The sequence below is a fragment of the Acartia tonsa genome, chromosome 5 (genome assembly GCF_053477335.1).
Source record: "Acartia tonsa isolate MP-2025a chromosome 5, ASM5347733v1, whole genome shotgun sequence".
In the NCBI taxonomy this organism is placed as follows: Eukaryota; Metazoa; Arthropoda; class Copepoda; order Calanoida; family Acartiidae; genus Acartia; species Acartia tonsa.
The window spans coordinates 2,804,687-2,822,331 of record NC_137264.1 but is presented as its reverse complement, the minus strand read 5'-3'; the positions used below and the strand labels follow the sequence as shown (position 1 = coordinate 2,822,331).

Genomic DNA, 17,645 nt, shown 5'->3' with positions numbered 1-17,645 from the left:
TACCCTGTTAAGGAGAACCCGATCAGTTCAGCGGTTAGCAAGATCCTTCGGTACATACAAACACACAGACAAACAGACATCCTGTTACTTTAGTAAAAGGATTAATGAATTCAAACTATAGATTGCTTAGATTTTAATGTCCCTCTTTTAATGTCCCATATTCATTTTCTTCATTTTTTTTTGGGGGGGGGGGGGGCGGGCGTAACTTAATTTTGGGGTATTTTGGTATCTAAAAACAATCAAAGGACTATTAGGTAAATTCTCTAAAAATGACAACTTTAGTGGTTCATCGATTAGCAAGATCTTACGGGACCAACGCATGTACATTTTTTACTTTTTTTACTAGCGGCTTCGCCCCTAGCCTCTAGGGGCTTTGCCCCAAGAGGTGATACATATTTTTTTTTGGCGAAATGCGTAAAAGGACCAAGGAAATCTTCGACAAAAAAAAATGGGGGGGGGGGATTTTTGGTTTTTTTTGGGGGGGGGGGGGGTGGGGGGTGTCCCACCCCCCAAGAAAATAGCCTAAAACCACCACAGGACCAGTAGGTATATTCCCTGAAGAGTAGAATCCGATCGGTTCAGTGGTTACAGAGATCTTAAGGGACGGACAGACAGACAGACGGACAGACATCGTTCTACTTTGTATTATAGATAGATCTCTACCAAAAATTTGCTTTGTATTACATTTTTAATCAATATTTGATTTTGATTTAAAATGCGTTATTTCTGAACACACTTGTCATTGTATTTCATATTGTTTTATTTCGTTTTATTATAACGTCATCGTTACAAAATTTTAAGTTCAATTGTTTTAATTGATTTAAAATCAACAAAAGCAATTATATCCAAAAGTTGCACCGCTAATATAAACCAACAATTTTTTATATGAAATAAAAAAAATCATTTTAATACAAAGAAAATTGATACCTTTGGTTTTTAAAAAACAAACTTTTTATCACCGATAGTTTGAACCAGTCAATCAAGATTTAATCTTATATCCCCAAAGTTTTTAAACTAGTAAATAAGCGGGCGTGTTAATAAATATTTAGATACCAATAAAATTCACAATCCAATGTCCACTTAAAAGAGGATAGTTTTAAACATACTTATACGAACTTTCTGACAAGGCGACGTACTCACATACCACAATTCAAAAAAGGTGCGCAATTAAAAGTTAATTTTGTGTTAAATGATGAATATAATTGAAAACTGAAAGTCCATTGTTCTTTTGTTTTAATATTTAAACTCTAGAATTATAAATTGTTAATGTTAGTGTTGGTGGGTAGGGTTCATAAAGCTTGCTGACAAGTTATATTAGATCTAGAAAGAAAACGAAGTAGCGGTTCTCGTCGTATTTTTACAGTAGTTTTTCTCCTTATTCTAGCCCCTGTGGGGGGGTCTCTAACCCTGCGGGGCAATCATTTACATTTACCTTACCTAACATAACATAAGAAATGCTACTGTGAAAATACCCTCTATTTCGTTTTCTTTCCATGATCCGGTTCATTTTACCCTTCTTGAATTATTTTTGACATGACAACAATTTATAATACAAAGTAGAACAATGTTTGTCTATCCGCCCGAATTATTCTTATGATTGCGCTAACGGCTAGGCTAAACCCATAGACGTCCAAGGGGGGGGGGGGTAAAGTGGGGATTACCCCCCCCCCCATTTAAAATTTACCCCCCAAACAATTTGGGGGGGGGGGGAACAAAAAAACGAATTACCTCCCCTTAAAAAAATTCCCCCCCCCCCAAAAAAAAAAAAGCTTGGACGCCCCTGGCTGGACCCATTGAGCTTTGCTTTTCAGGGAATATACCTACAAAACCTTAGGTGGTTTTAAGCTATTTTCTTGGGGATTAAACCCTACTTTCTTAGGTTAAGACAATAAAGGTTTGGGGTAAACTCCCATTGTGCATGCCTCTGATATGTAGACATATAATAGTTAAGTAGAATACAAAAATTAATTTAATTAATGGATAAAATTGATTAATTAAAGTGAATACACTATACTACTGATACTTTTTGTACAGTTTTTTCTGTTATTCCTACTGTTCAATCACTTTTAATTAAAAACCTATCTTGAAAAATATTTTTGTTGGATTAAAGTTTAAAATAGGTAGGATAATATAACATTTAAATATACTTATTGGACAGTCGAGTAAATCACATTTACCCTCTTAGGATGAACGTAAAGACAGCCAATGTGAACTAGAAAGTACAGTAGTTTCGCTACTAATTTACCTACTAACAAATGTTTTTATTTGTTTCAGCAATAGGATTTTTCGAGCACATCAACCTGATCTACGGAACAGTGTCAGAATTCTGTACCACAAGTTCCTGTCCAGATATGCTAGGCCCAGGTCCAAGGTAAGAATTCTGTACAAGTTCCTGTTAGATATGCTAGGCCCAGGTCCAAGGTAAGAAATCTGTACCACAAGTTCCTGTTAGATATGCTAGGCCCAGGGCTAAGGTAAGAATTCTGTACAAGTTTCTGTCTAGATATGCAAGGCCCAGGTCCAAGGTAAGAATTCTGTACCACAAGTTCCTGTCCTGATATGCTAGGCCCAGGTCCAAGGTAAGAATTCTGTACAAGTTTCTGTCTAGATATGCTAGGCCCAGGTCCAAGGTAAGAATTCTGTACCACAAGTTTCTGTCCAGATATCAATGCTAGGCCCAGGTCAAAGATAACTTGATATCTTTCTATCTGCCTGTCTGCCCAGAGTATTTCTATCTTTTTATTCATGCCCTTGGAAGGCCCAGTACCTTGATATCATCTTTCTATTTGTCTATCTATCTTTTTATCTAGTTATTAATTTTTTTGCTAGATCCAGGGCTTATGTATCTATATATCCTTTCTATCTGTCTGGCTATCTATCTTTCTGTCTTAGTTTTTTTTTGTCTTCAAGATAACATTGTACAAAATTGTCCTTGGAATCCATATTCCAAAAATCATGTAAAAAGCTTAGGATGATTTTGACATGTAAAATATTGTTCTTTAAAAACCTAAAAATTATCCTGTCCTGCGGATTTTCTTGTATTGATAGTAGAGTTCCAACGCATTCTATATTGTACCTTACGGTTACAGGAATCATCATAGCTAAAGAGTTTTATAAGAACCTACTTCAAATATAGAAAAGCTTCGCTATTACAAAAAGCGTCCTTCATCTGTTAATATTATTTTAGGTACATAGGTACGCAAATAAAGTGAAAAGTGAGAAAAGCTGTTTTTCTTTACTTTCTGTGCATCACAATGACTTCAACTTGCGTATTTTTTTATTCCATTTGCAGTTTTATAGGACACTCATAAGTTTAGGTTTATGTTGAATTTAGATATCAACAAGTAAATAACATATTTGATTTGACTAGCAAAATATTAAAGACGTAATTCTTTTAGATATCTTATCCTTATTTTAGTTGCATCTAATATAGAACACCTAATACTCTACGGCCCTAGAGGACTCTTATGGCACTTGAGTCAAGGGCGTTTTATTAGGTTGGGTTGGGTAGATATCCATTGGGTGGATGGAGGCACCCTCCCCTAAAATAGTTATAAAACCTTATTCCATAAGAAGTTACTGTATTGGAGAACCATATCGGTTGAATGGATAGTAATATTCTTTGCAACATTAATACAGACAGAAAGACATTCTGTTATTTTTACATAAGGATAAATACAGGAAAAAATGCATTTAAATTTAAACAGTTCAGAGTGTCTTTTTGAAATGGCAGAAAGCTTTCTTTGTGCAATTATGCTCCTTACTTCACACCACGAGATACTTTATTTATAAAGGTTGTCCTATACAGCGGCATAATTTCTGGAACCATAAGGATTAGGAAATGAACCCCCTCAATCCTTCTTTTTTTTATATTAAATTTCTGTTTTCAATCCTTGTTGAGAGCCCTTCCTGCAGGGCACTGCACTGGTCCTACGGGGCTATTATATTCCTTACTAAACCTAAATAACCTAACATAAGTATAACATTATATGTTTTTTTAGTTTGCCTATGCCAAACGCCGTTAGGTACAAACTGTCGCTCATTTTTGTAAGAGATAATTTTAAAGATATTTTTAACTTATCAGCATTGGATTTTTAAAAAATGGAATGAGTTGCACCGCAGTTTGAGAACACATTGTTAAGCTCTCTGCGGGTGCAAGGAAGGGAGGGTGTGAATACATTTTATACAAAACAAATTTTGATAAAACAATTTTCTTAAAAATTAAGACCCAAAACATGAACAATTATGATAATTTGAACTACATCTAAACAGAGCATTAGAATTCACACTTTATTTACATACAGTTTCTCTGACACATATAAAATTACATTAGATTGCAAAGGGGTAGTTTCACGAAATGCATTTATATTTAATTTAGTGAACCGCATATTTTTTGCTAGTATATGGGTTAAACTATATTTATATGGCATATATTTGAAAGAATTTCAATTTTCTACCATGTAGTTTTGAAAATATCAAGACTTGAAAATTGTCTTTCTGTGATGTATGCAATTTAAAAAGACGATTTTCAAGTCTTAATATTTTAAAAACTACGTGGTAGAAAATTGAAATTCATTAAAATTTATGCCAAATAAATGTAGTTTAACCAATTAACCAGGAAAAAATATGTGGTGAAAGTATGGTTGTGAATTGATTCGACAAGTCACTTTCTCTCTGGATTATTAGTAGCGTAGCTATTCTGTAATTCCGAATGTCCGTTTGTCTGTCTGTAAGTAATGAATTGGGGGAAACATGATTTTCTCGGTTCCTATTCAAGATAGACAGCTGAAATTTTTAGTGAAGATTCCTATTCCATATGCCCATCTAATCTATACATTGTTTTGTCCATCTGGGATTCTAGATTGATTTCTAGATTTTTAAGTTTTCTCAATTTTTGCAACTCCTTTTCAAGATAAAGAGCTGAAATTTTCAGGGATTAATTAATTTTACATTCTACATACTTTCACAGAGTTTCACTAAGTTTTGTGTATTATTTGGGGTGCTAGATCGATGCCTAGATTTTTTGGGTTTTTGTGATTTTATCTATTCCTATTCAGGATTGACAGCTGAAATTTTCAGGGATTAAATATGCTCATATTCTACATATTTCCATCAAGTTTCATTTAGATTTGTCTATTAATTGAGGTGCTAGATCGATTCCTAGATTTTTAAGCTTTCATGATTTAAAGGTTGCATGATCTTGGAAGTTTTGTGATTTCTCTATTTTATCAAGTTTAATGATTTTTGTATGGCACTGCTCTATAGTACATTTTTTCCATATATCAATTCATAATTTTTTGAGCTTCACTTCTTATGAACGTTTTCATTCTTGTTTTAGATCTAATTGAGTCATTAATTTCTTGTATCTTTTGTATTTTATTGTTTTATTTGACGTCAGAGCCATCCAGTTCTCACTTATCATTAGATCTTCTATATCTATTTCTTTAATAGAAAAGGAAGGACCTAATATTGCGGATGTCCTGTTCAAGTTAGGCGTCACAAATTAACATTATAATGAAAAGTTAAAGTAATTTTAAAAAATGAAATTATTGGATAATTAATGTTTAATAATAATTAGACGTCATAGGGAAACCCAATATTATGAATTGATAAAAAGTCCATTGACAAAGCCATACTTTTTACAATATCTTTTATAATTAGTCAAAAGAGGTCATTTACACTTTTACATCTTTTACATGGGGCATCAAACCAAGTAGGTGACAATAAGTAAAAATAAGTAAAAAATACAGGAAGGTTATTTTTGGTGTGGTATCCTCCCTTTCCAATCTTGCAAAATAACCTACATTCTGCCTTGGACTAATTTAAAGCTGCTCTAAAAATAGTAAAATAATCAACATACGCCTTCAACATGTGTTTTATCACCCAAGAAACCACTGCACCTTTCTAACGTTAATAGGATGAATTTATTATGTAGACATTAGATGGTTCCAATATTTTCTAAATTGTACCGAATAGAATACAATGCAAAGTTATTTTTGACAGGTTGATTTTAACATTGCTAAATTAATTAAATTTTACCTTAGGGACCTTTAATCAAAGAGCATTGCAAAAGTAGAGTTCATCGATGATAAATTGACGTACATTCCCAATGATAATGTACCAAATTACCCTTTCTTTAGATTAAAATTATTGGTTGAAAAGTTTGGACACTACCTACTAGTTTCGATCAAAATTTAGTAAAAGTTTTCAAACATTTTGAGTCAACAAATAAGATAGCATGGTTATTAAATTCTGGATACTCGAGTAATTTGTATTCCAATGTCCCTTGAGAAAGTTTGACTTTTTGTTATCTGAATATTAAAAAAAAATGTAACCGTACCTCTTTCACTCTTGTTCGTACTCAAGTAAGTTACATTGCACCAAAACAATATTTTCAATTGGAAATATTTAGAAAGGGATAATTCCATTTAAAGTATTTGATCACTACTTATCATGAAAAGCTACTTTTTATGCCTTTTTGAAAAGAATTCTAGTTTTCAATTTTTCCACAAATTCAGAAATTTTTTTCATATATTTTATCATTAGAAATCCTTATAAAGAAGAAATAGGATGTTTGTCGGTGTGTGTAGCTAAGGATCTCGCTAAATATGATATGGTTCTCCTTCTCAGTGAAGCTTTTATAGGTCCAGGAAATATTTATAACTCTTTTTTTAAAAGAGTATATCTGCCCCCCCCCCTCCCAAAGAGAAATCAACCCATTATTATCCCCTTAAACAATATTTTATTTTTTAAAACTAAAATTGCGAGATGATTCGATTAAATCTAGGAATGAAACTGTTAGTATTATTTATAGGAGTTACGAATTTCTTTCATTGAATTTTGTAATAGAAGAATTTGAAAAAAATATTCTTGTTGATTTTATGCTGGATTTTGCTCTTTTATAGCGGTCTACTTCCGTAAATACTAAAATCTGAAAGTTACTTGGAATTGCAGGATTTATACAACCTCCTTCATATAATTACTCATTTGCCAACAAAGTTTTCATAGGTACTTTTACTTCATATTATTAAACTTTCCAAGTTTTAATTACAACAAGAATGACAACATCCATAATAATGCTTAACAAATTTGAAAATGGAGTGTCCAGATCTTTTAATGCTTAAGAAGAAACAGAAAATTTATTCGATAGGTATCTGAACAAAATTCTGAATATTGTTACACTTTTATTTTAAGATTTCATTACAAAGATGCTGAATTTACAACATTGTTCCGTATCGTCCTACTAATCGGTGTAATGAAAAATGGTTTTAATAACTTCATTAATTTTACAATCTCAATAAGGATGATTTGACTTTAAAATTATTCTAAACATTCGTTCAAACATACTGTTACTTGGCGTACTAATGGACCGACCTTTTATGCAGAGCATCGCTTTTTAAAAAGATTTTTTTATAAAGTGAATATAAGCACTGAATATTAATAATAATGCACAAACAATATTAATACTTTATTAAATACAAAGGTATCATTAAGAATATATTTTAAATTTTCTTTTCTTCATAATTCTGTTTTTATTCAGTCAAAACACCTATTTAAATTCACTACTGCTATTGACTGGTGGTTGTTGTCCTTACGTATTACCTACTTAATTGGTGGTCATTAAGATTTTAAAAGGCGGCTTTTCTCACATCAAATAAAGAAAAAAACGTATTTTTAATGTTTTATTTGGTTAGTAAATCTTATTAGTAATAATACCTACCGAGTTTTTTTCTGTTCTCCTAGATTATTTATTTCCTTTCTCATTTATTATACTTTATTGATTTATTGTCTCGTTTGAAGCTTGTAATGCCTGTGTTACTAAGTACATAAACCTTTCTCGTATTGTCTCAAAACTAATTTTAAAGTGGGAGAAAAAAAATATTTTTAAAACGTTTCTATTCCTGTTAATGACAAGAGAATGAAGTTGAGAAAATGGCTCAAAACCATTTTCATTTCAAACACATAAAAGTGAAATGTCTTAAATTCAGCTAAAGATTAAAGCATTGTGTACTATCCTATCTTTCTATCAAGGGAGGGAGAGGACAATGAATTCCAGATTTCTCTACAACACTGGATTCCCCCAAAATTTACAAGCTACAAAAGCCTAGGGAGGAAGGAGACATTGGGCTGTTAATTACACTATTCCCCTAAGTTTTATAACAACGTTTTTTAATTCGTTGGCTTAACAACTTTGGGGACTCTTATTGAATTTTGATTGGTTGGTTCTTAAAGCTTAGTATTCAAACTTTTCAAACACCAATGCAAACTACAGATTTATTATTGTGTATCATCATTGGGGATGGACACCAATTAATCGGCCTTTAGATCCCTGACAAAAGCCAGAATTTTACACATAGGAGTTGGAAAATTAATTTTAGCATCGTATTGTGAATGGATGAACAAAAAAAATCTTTCGTATTGTTTACATTCAAATCCATCTAACAATATTGTTTATCTATCTATCCATCTATCTTTCATTCTATTGTTTACATCCATCTTTCTAGATTTATCTATTTATCTTAAGCTATTTTCCGTAGAATGTACCTTTGTTTCTATCTTGAAACTATCATTATCTATCTATCTATCCTAATTGTAAATATTTGTTTAGAACGTATTTATGGATGGATGAGCGGGGTAAGAAGAGCCGCGTATCAGCCCCGCAGTATGTCGACTATGTCATGACCTACATTCAGAAAACTGTCAACGATGAGACACAGTTTCCCACCAAGGCAACAGAGCGTTCTTGTTAATTGAATTTGTAGATGCCACATCTAAGTTTTAAATAAATTGAACATATGTACACTACTTTTTAGGAGAGCAATCGTCATACCAAAATATGGCCAAGCGCCCTATTAGCACTACCAAATTTCAGTGCAGCTACTTTAAAGTTAGATCATGTATGTCTGTACGTCAAATACTTAATCACATTATATAAGCTCCCTATCTATAAATGATTATTTGCACCCTTTAATACTAACTAGCGGATGCACCCCTAGCATCTAGGGGACTCTATATTCGAAGGGAAATGGATGGGTAGAAAAATAGCCTAAAACCATACCAAGACTTATATACAAAAATGAAATAGCCTAAAACCATCTAAGGTAATATAAGAAGCTTCACTGTAAAGGACAACCATATCAGTTAAGCGGTTAGCGAGATCCTTCGCTACAGAAAAAAAAACTTACTACTTTATATAATAGGATACTAGTAGATGTTCTTGGAAATTCTATCCCTACATTAGCGGGCGGAAAATCTTATGATAATTGATATCCTTATCTTTATATAAGGATATTTTTATAAAACCATGCTCCATGATTTGATGAGCTTAGCCTTAAAAGATGTTTTCGTCCTTGTTTAATGAAATAAATTGTATGTTAAGATTGTTTTTAAGAAAAAGCCTCGAGATAAATTATAATCTTTATTTTTCCATTAACTCATATAAAAAAAAACTTTTGTAAACTTCCAGGTTTCATTTCAAACTTTTGGTTCAGGGGAATTGATAATTCTGGTGGGCAATCTTTGCCGCTTCAAACTTTATATCTTTTTGGTCATACTATTGGCTGCGCCCATAGCATCTAGGGGCTCCATTTTTTGAAGGAAAGAGAAAATGAAATAGCCTAAAATCATACCAAGACTTGAAGAAATATAAAATAGCTTAAAACCATCCCAGGACCTATGTAAAGATTCCTTGGAGAATTCAATAGGTTCAGTACTATTCTAGGCATTATTTTTAACAATTTTTTGTTTTCTACCAAGTAGTTTTCAAAATATCAAGACTTGAAAATATTCATTGTTTAAATATGATTTTTTTACCAATACAGCAATGCTAGATTGATTATTATTTACTGCCCTATGACATAAATTTTTCTCTAAAGATATTCATATTTAAAATATATTTGTAATATTCTACTTAAACATTTTAGGATTACTACACTAAGTATCTAAACTCTATGTAAGCACCTTGTGTATATATCATTATCCATATCCAATCGATTGGTCATTTTGTACTGGCTTACGAACCCCTTCCATATTTAGATGTTTGAGTTTAAAATTGGATGTAAAAATTTGTTTTTAGACTTTTCTATTAAATACTTTGGTGCGTTAGTGATAACACACCGTTAATTTTTGTTTGTGGAAAAATTACCAACTACAACTTTCCAGATTTTATCTTTTTATTTGTGTTGATACTCTTCAATTAACCATGTTAGCAATATTTAACTCTACTATCGATTGAAAAATAAGTTAAATATATTAAAACTTAAAAATTATAAAAGTAAACAAAATACCTATTCAAGTTTAATTACGCCGTTCGATTAGAACCCATACATTAGTGATGGCAATCCGTCGAATTTTTGGGCCGGATTCGGATTCCGGATTCTTAAAGAATCCGTCCAAAAAAGTGGCGGATTCCGGATTCTTATTTTTGGCGGATTCCGAATTCCGGATTCGGATTCCGGATTCTAGCAATATTTTAAAAGGATTTTTAATTTTTAAAAAAAAATTAAGTGCTACATATGTCCTAAAAATCAATGTTCTTAGTGTTCTCTATAGTTCACTTCCGAGAATCGAACCAGATTTTAAAAGATATTGTATATAATGATGAAAATCTTTGCCTTCAAAGAGGAGGATTTGAAAGAAAAAACTCAAGATGTCAATTTTAGCCTACCAAATAAGAATCCGGAATCCGCTATTTAAAAACGGATTCCGGATTCGGATTTCAAAATTGGTCAAAAATTGGGCGGATTCCAGATACAGATTGCCATCCCTACCATACATGATTTGAATGTACTATCAACTTGTAGCACCCAGGGTGGGATGAGACATTGGACTGTAATTATATTTGTCTTCAAATTATCTACACAGTCACTTATTTTACATATTCGTTGGCTTATGGGTACTGTTAGTAGATTCAAACTAGTAGTGTCCAAACTTTTCAACTAATATTTTAAATCTACAGAATGGATAATTTTGTCTATTAGTCTTTTGTCTTATCCCTTAAGATCCCTGTGAGCATTGTACTATATTATCAACTAGTGTCTTCGCCCCTAGCCTCTAGGGGCTTTTTTTCCCCAAGAGGTATAATTACATCTTCTATTACCTACCCAGCCGAAAAAAATGCGAATGAATCGCAAATTTTCGCAAATAAATGGCGAATTCGCAAAATTCGTAAAATTCGTACCTAAAGTTCATGAAAATTTGTAAAAAAAAAAATGGGGGGGGATTTTGTTTTTCGGGGGGGTTGGGGGTGTCCCACCCCCAAAGAAAATAGCCTAAAATCAACACAGGACCAATAGGTAAACTCCCTGAAGAGTAGAATCCGATCGGTTCAGTGGTGACCGAGATCTTAAGCGACAGATGGACAGACAGACATCATTCTACTTTGTATTATAGATAGAAAAGAATAAATAGAAAATTATTACAAAATAAGACAAACAAAATATCTTACCTAGAGATATGATAGGCTTCTTTAACTTTGTAAAATCTCAGTTAGGTAAAAACATATTTTTAAAAATACGTTCCAATTGAAACCAGGGGTGTATATTTTCTATAATTCAATAAAATGTGTTGGGGAGGGGAGAAGAAAAGGTGGTATAATGACCCCCAACAATTTCAGTTTATGTTACCTAATTAAAAAACATTCTCCCATGATACCCTTTCAATGTTATGCTGTATGAAAACCATTATTAATATGTATGGGATGAAAAGAAAGTCATACTATATGAATGCAAATTGCTGGCACCACCCAAGTCTGATTGAGAGTACACAATATACAAAAATGGTCTAAACTAAAGATCTGAGCATAAAAAAGAAATCAGTAAATGAACTTAAAAATTGAGCCGCTTTAAAAATGAGTAATACCTAAAATTTGGATAATATTAATTAAACATAAAAAAAAGATCTAAATCAATTTTACCCATGGAGGAAGGGAACTGTAAATTACCTACCCAAATTTTATATCCACATTATATTATTCGTTAGCTGTAAAAAAAATGTTATTTTTATTGATTGGTTGATTAGTGTTCAAACTTTTTAACTAATAATTATGATCTACTGAGGGAAATTATTTGAAAATTTATCGACCATTGTCTTTCTTATCCATTAATATCCCAGCTAAACCTAAAAATTACAATATTATGTCCGAAATTGATCTTTTATTACAATGCACATTGGGGCAAATCAACCAAATAGGGGATTTAATTATTTAGTACCCTTAAAATTCATCTCACAAAAATTTCATTTTATACTTTTTTGTAGGTAATTTAACAACAAACAAATTTGCTTTTATGTTTTTTTCTGTCATTTGAAAGGAACATGGAGATAAAGGTCATTTTATGAAGGTAGATAGAGAATTACCAGATTAACCCCTCCCGAAAATAGCCCCCCCCCCCTTACCCTATCCATCTATCTATCCATTAATCTATCCATCTATCTATCCATATATCTATCCATCTATCTATCCATCTATCTATCCATCTATCTATCCATCTATCTATCCATCTATCTATCCATCTATCTATCTATCCATCTATCTATCCATCTGTCTATCCATCTATGTATCGATCCATCTATCTATCCATCAACTATTCATCTCTTTATCCATCAACTATCAATTTATCCATCCACCAATCTATCCCTCTATCTACCCATCCATCTATCTATCTGTCTATCCATTTACTTATCCATCTATCTATCCATATATCTATTCATCTACCTATTATTATGAAGGTAGATAGAAAATTACCAGATTAACCCCTCCCGAAAATAGTCCCCCCTTACCCTATCCATCTATCTTTCCATCTATCTATCCATCTATCTATCCATCAATCTATCCATCTATCTATCCATATATCTATCCATCTGTCTATCCATCTATCTATCCATCTATCTATCCATCTATCTATCCATCTATCTATCCATCTATCTATCCATCTATCTATCCATATATCTATCCATTTATCTATCCATCTATCTATCCATCTATCTATCCATCTATCTATCCATCTCTCTATCCATCTCTCTATCCATCTATATATCGATCCATCTATCTATCCATCAACTATTCATCTCTTTATCCATGAACTATCAATTTATCCATCCATCAATCTATCCCTATATCTATCCATCCATCTATCCATCTGTCTATCCATTTACTTATCCATCTATCTATCCATATATCTATTCATCTACCTATCCATCTATCTATCCATCTATCTATCCATCAACTATCTTGAATTTCGTGTTTAAAATGTCTAATTAGGGGTTTTGGTTATCAGAGCAATATGAGAATTTTTTAGTAGCGCAGCTACCCTATCACTAGCATTTTGGGCCCTTTAAAGTGTAACTAGGTTAATTGTAGTCCGATTTTAGTGTTCAAAGTGTCAAATTTGGGGTCATGGAATTCATTTCAGTAGGAGGGGAGGGGATGGTGTAAAGGGGGTGGATGGGGATCCTTATTTTAGCAAGCTACAAGTTTCACTTTATTTTTATGTTTAATAAATCCATTATAAATGTGGGCATGATTAACATAAATTTTTAACCATTATTTGTTGTCAAAAAAGTAAAAATCAGCTTGTTATAAATGGATGTACGGACTTTCTGGTAACGATTATAGAGTTGCTGTGCTTTCTAAGTCGTACCTAACTGTTGTAGAAATCAGCATGAAAAGTTTGAGATCGATAGGACAATTCTAGCCTGTTTAAGTTAATTAAAAAAGCTAACTGTACCAGACATACGGACGGACCGACCCTAATTATAGAAATATGAAAAAATTGAGGGGGATTTTGATTTTTGAAAAAGATCTTTAAACAACCACAGGACCAGTAGATATATTCCCTGAAGAGTAGAATTCAATCAGTTTAGTGGTTAGCGAGATCTTAAGGGATGGGCGGACAGACAAACAGACATCAAGCTACTTTGTATTATATATTAACACCTAGGGATCTAAGGAACAAAACAATAACCGATTAATATGTACATCCCCAATATTGATACATATTTAATAAATACATATTTAATAAATTATTTTTCTGAAGATTGCGAAAGCATGAAACTTTAAGTTAAAGATAAATAAAATTGAAGTAAAAAACGTTGTTTTACTATAAAATATTTAATAAATTATATTACAAAATTATTTGTCTGTAGATGACAATTAGTGGTTGAAAAGTTTTGACACTCATCAACAACACTTAATGAACCAACCAATAAAAAATCAATTAAATTTCCTGAAGTTCATATGCTAACGAATATAAAAACATTATTATAAAACTTTGAAGTTTGGGGACTAGTGTAATTAACAGTCCCCTCCCTTTGTAAATAAAACTGCTGACTTTAAACATAAATACCCTGTAACTACATAATTTAAAAACAAAGCATTACCAATAGACAGACAGATAGACTACTTGCTAATTCAAATTTAGAATGATTATAAGAACCTCACGTTATTTGCATATTAACTTTACCTTTTCGCAGTGAGGTAGGGGACATTGAGCTGTTTATAACACTAGTCCCCAAAGTTTTACAGTTGTGTGTTCAAACGTTTTAACTACTAACTTTAATTTACAAAAGGGGTAATTTTGTGTATTATCATTGGGGATGTACAATAATTTATTGACCTTTGTCTTATCCCTTTAGATCCCTGATATTTGTAATAATCTATAGAAACGATTATTTAGTTACATTAAAACATCAAACATTTAGTGCAATAGAACTTGAAAATATTTATTATTAACTTTAATTCTAAGTCAGAATAAATATTTCCCAATATGTCTATGTTTCTGTGTCTTTTATTTATTTGAATTATATCTTAAGTTTTGACTTTAAAAGCGCATTTAAACGCCTTTTCTTACAAGCTTTTCGTGCACCCACGTTCAGAAAACGGTTTAAAAACCCCTACGGGGGCGCGGGGGGGTAAATGAGACCAGTACAGGCGATTATGATATGTCTTTGGGTAATCAAATATCGTATTTTTAGTCGGTGGCAACCAGTGAAAACATGTTTCCTCTTACTGTCTTCTGAAATGTTGATTAAAAAACAAACAAATAAAAACTAAAATCTTAACTTCAACTAGAATTATTTAAGACTAATTTCTTCAATTTGTGTTTTTTTCTTTTATACTGTCAAAATATATGTAATGCATGACTCATCAGAAGTTATTTTGTCTAATTACGTTAATTCTAAGAGATTTTATAATACTTTTAAAATAGTTGGTGAAACACAAAAAGTATGCCTTTTTCTGCAAGAAAATTTTTGCATTTCTTGACTTCCATGCATTAGAATGCTTACTTAAAAAGCGTATTTTTACGATTCCTTTGAAATCTGATGTACATTGAGTATGATAATACTCATAGAATGTTTAAAACTTGATTTGGGGGTGGTGAATTGTTGCCCCTTGTTGCCCCTATGTGCAATGGGGTACAGGCAGTTCAAAGCGTCTTCTAACTAGAATCATACAATGACTAAATGGATAGGGAAACCTCAGATTTAGTGGCCTCCAGAGTTTATATATTTTCTTCCCTATCCCTGCAATATTGAAACCTAATTAAATTGCTAACTCTTTATTCATTCCTCTTTCTCAAGAGCAAACAAACTTTTTGAATATTTGATCTTTGCTGGTCAAACATTTTATTAGGACAACTTTATCATTCAACTGTTTAAAGAATTTAAGGAGGAAGATCATTAGTAGTTTGGATACTCAATAGTCATTAAGTACAACCCTTATTCCAAGCACCCTTACTGAGATCGTTATTCATTACGGTGACTATTTGGGACACCTAAGGCTATTATACTCGGCAGGGTGGAGTAATGAAGATAAGCTGCCTTGAGACAGAGTCATAATGTGGAACTTGAGTTGGCTCTATTATACTAAAGTGTCTCGTTCATTTCTATGTCTGCTTAGTTCCAAACACTAAGAAACAGACAATGACATATCATGGTAGTATGACATATATGAATATTATATAAAATTTAAATTAAATACAACTAGCTAATAACACATGAACAACTAACGCTCTGTATTTCTTATCAGCATGGGAACGAATTTCCGCCAAATTTTGAATCCATAATTAAGAGAGTTCATCGGCTTCTCTTCCATGTTATAGCTCATATCTACCATTCACATTTCAGAGAGGTACGTACAACTTATCCTTATTGTAATGTAGCTACTCTACTTGCATTGTTTGTCTATTCATTGACATTATTTTCATGTTATAGTTTAGATTTGTTAAAGGTAATATGACCAACCATAATCAAATTTTGCTTTCTTAAAAGAAATTACATATTTTTGTATTTACACTAAAATAACATAGGATTGCTTTATTTTCTTGCCAACAGAAATAACTAAAAGGATCCTTTTTATTCTCTCAATGCAGCTCATGGAAATATTCCCATAAAGAAGCTCATTAGTATTTATAATAATGCCTTGTGGGAAAAGGGCTTTAAGCTTTTACTGGCCCTTGAAACCTCCCCAAAACAGTGGCCCCTGAAAAGTTTGTCGGTTCGTCTGCGTGTCCGTGTTACACGCTTATCAAAGTTTTTTTTATATCTAAGCTTTTTTTTATCGGTTTTTCAATTTTTCGGCTAAAAGCATTAGCAATAAATTCTAGTAATCTTATGCAATTATTCAATCTATTTAATTATTTATATAACTTAACCATTTTTATTGGATTTTCAATCTTTTTTTTCATTTAAAATAAAGCCAAAGTTTTGATGAAAACTAATCTTGTTAAATTTCAGGTTGTGCTGTTAGGGCTGCATGCACACCTAAATTCATTATTTGCGCATGTCATAGAGTTTAACATTCAACATAATACCATAGAGAATAAAGAAACTGAAGTTTTGCAGGTTAGTTAACAAACTTTAATACAAAGTAGTAAAATTTATTTCGTCTGTGAGCTAAACACTAAACATGTTTTTTAAGCTCCCTCTTTTTGGGAAGCTTATGTTATAATTTTTTTCAATTGAAGAAACTTCTGGAGGCTAAAGGTACAGCAGCTAGTAGAAGCTAAATTAATATCTAAGGGGGGGGGGGGGAGTTTGTAAATGTACAGTTATAGGAAATGAAATTCAGTATAAAAGTTTGGGAGGGCCGTGTGGGCTTGTTTTTATAGTTATCAACCTAATTCTTTTTGTAGGCTCTCTTATATGACTGGATGTACACATAAAACTTTGAAAATTGAATTTTGGCACTTTCCTTCTTGGGGCTTGTGGAGCACAAAAACCCCCCAAACGCTAAAAATATGAGTTCTGAGCTTATTTTTAAAGATATCAACCTGATTTTTAAAAAATAATACTCTTTAACATAACTGAATCAACGAACCATTACAGATTTCATTTTGGGACTTTCCTTCTTGGGGCTTGTGGAGCACAAAACCCCCAAAACACTAAAAATATGAGTTCTGAGCTTATTTTTAAAGATATCAACCTGATTTTTTTAAATAATACTTTTTTAACATAACCGAATCAACGAACCATTACAGATTTCATTTTGGGACTTTCCTTCTAGGGGCTTGTGGAGCAAAAGATCCCCCCCAAAACACTAAAAGTATGAGTTCTAGGCTTATTTTAAAAGATATCAACCTGATTTTTTTAAATAATACTTTTTTAACATAACCGAATCAACGAACCATTACAGATTTCATTTGGGACTT

General features: G+C 32.1%; 1 protein-coding gene across 32 annotated transcripts in view; it reads left to right on the top strand.

Moving 5' to 3' along the window:
• Positions 1-17,645, top strand: part of Mob2 (MOB kinase activator 2) — a 40,476-nt gene that overhangs the window by 10,522 nt on the left and 12,309 nt on the right. For all 32 annotated transcript variants that reach the window (XM_080159884.1, XM_080159883.1, XM_080159882.1 and 29 more), the window contains exons 5-8: positions 2,275-2,371; positions 8,609-8,729; positions 16,025-16,126; positions 16,732-16,839. In XM_080159884.1, the coding sequence (XP_080016010.1) occupies positions 2,275-2,371; positions 8,609-8,729; positions 16,025-16,126; positions 16,732-16,839 (428 nt within the window). The remainder of the gene's footprint in view (positions 1-2,274; positions 2,372-8,608; positions 8,730-16,024; positions 16,127-16,731; positions 16,840-17,645) is intronic.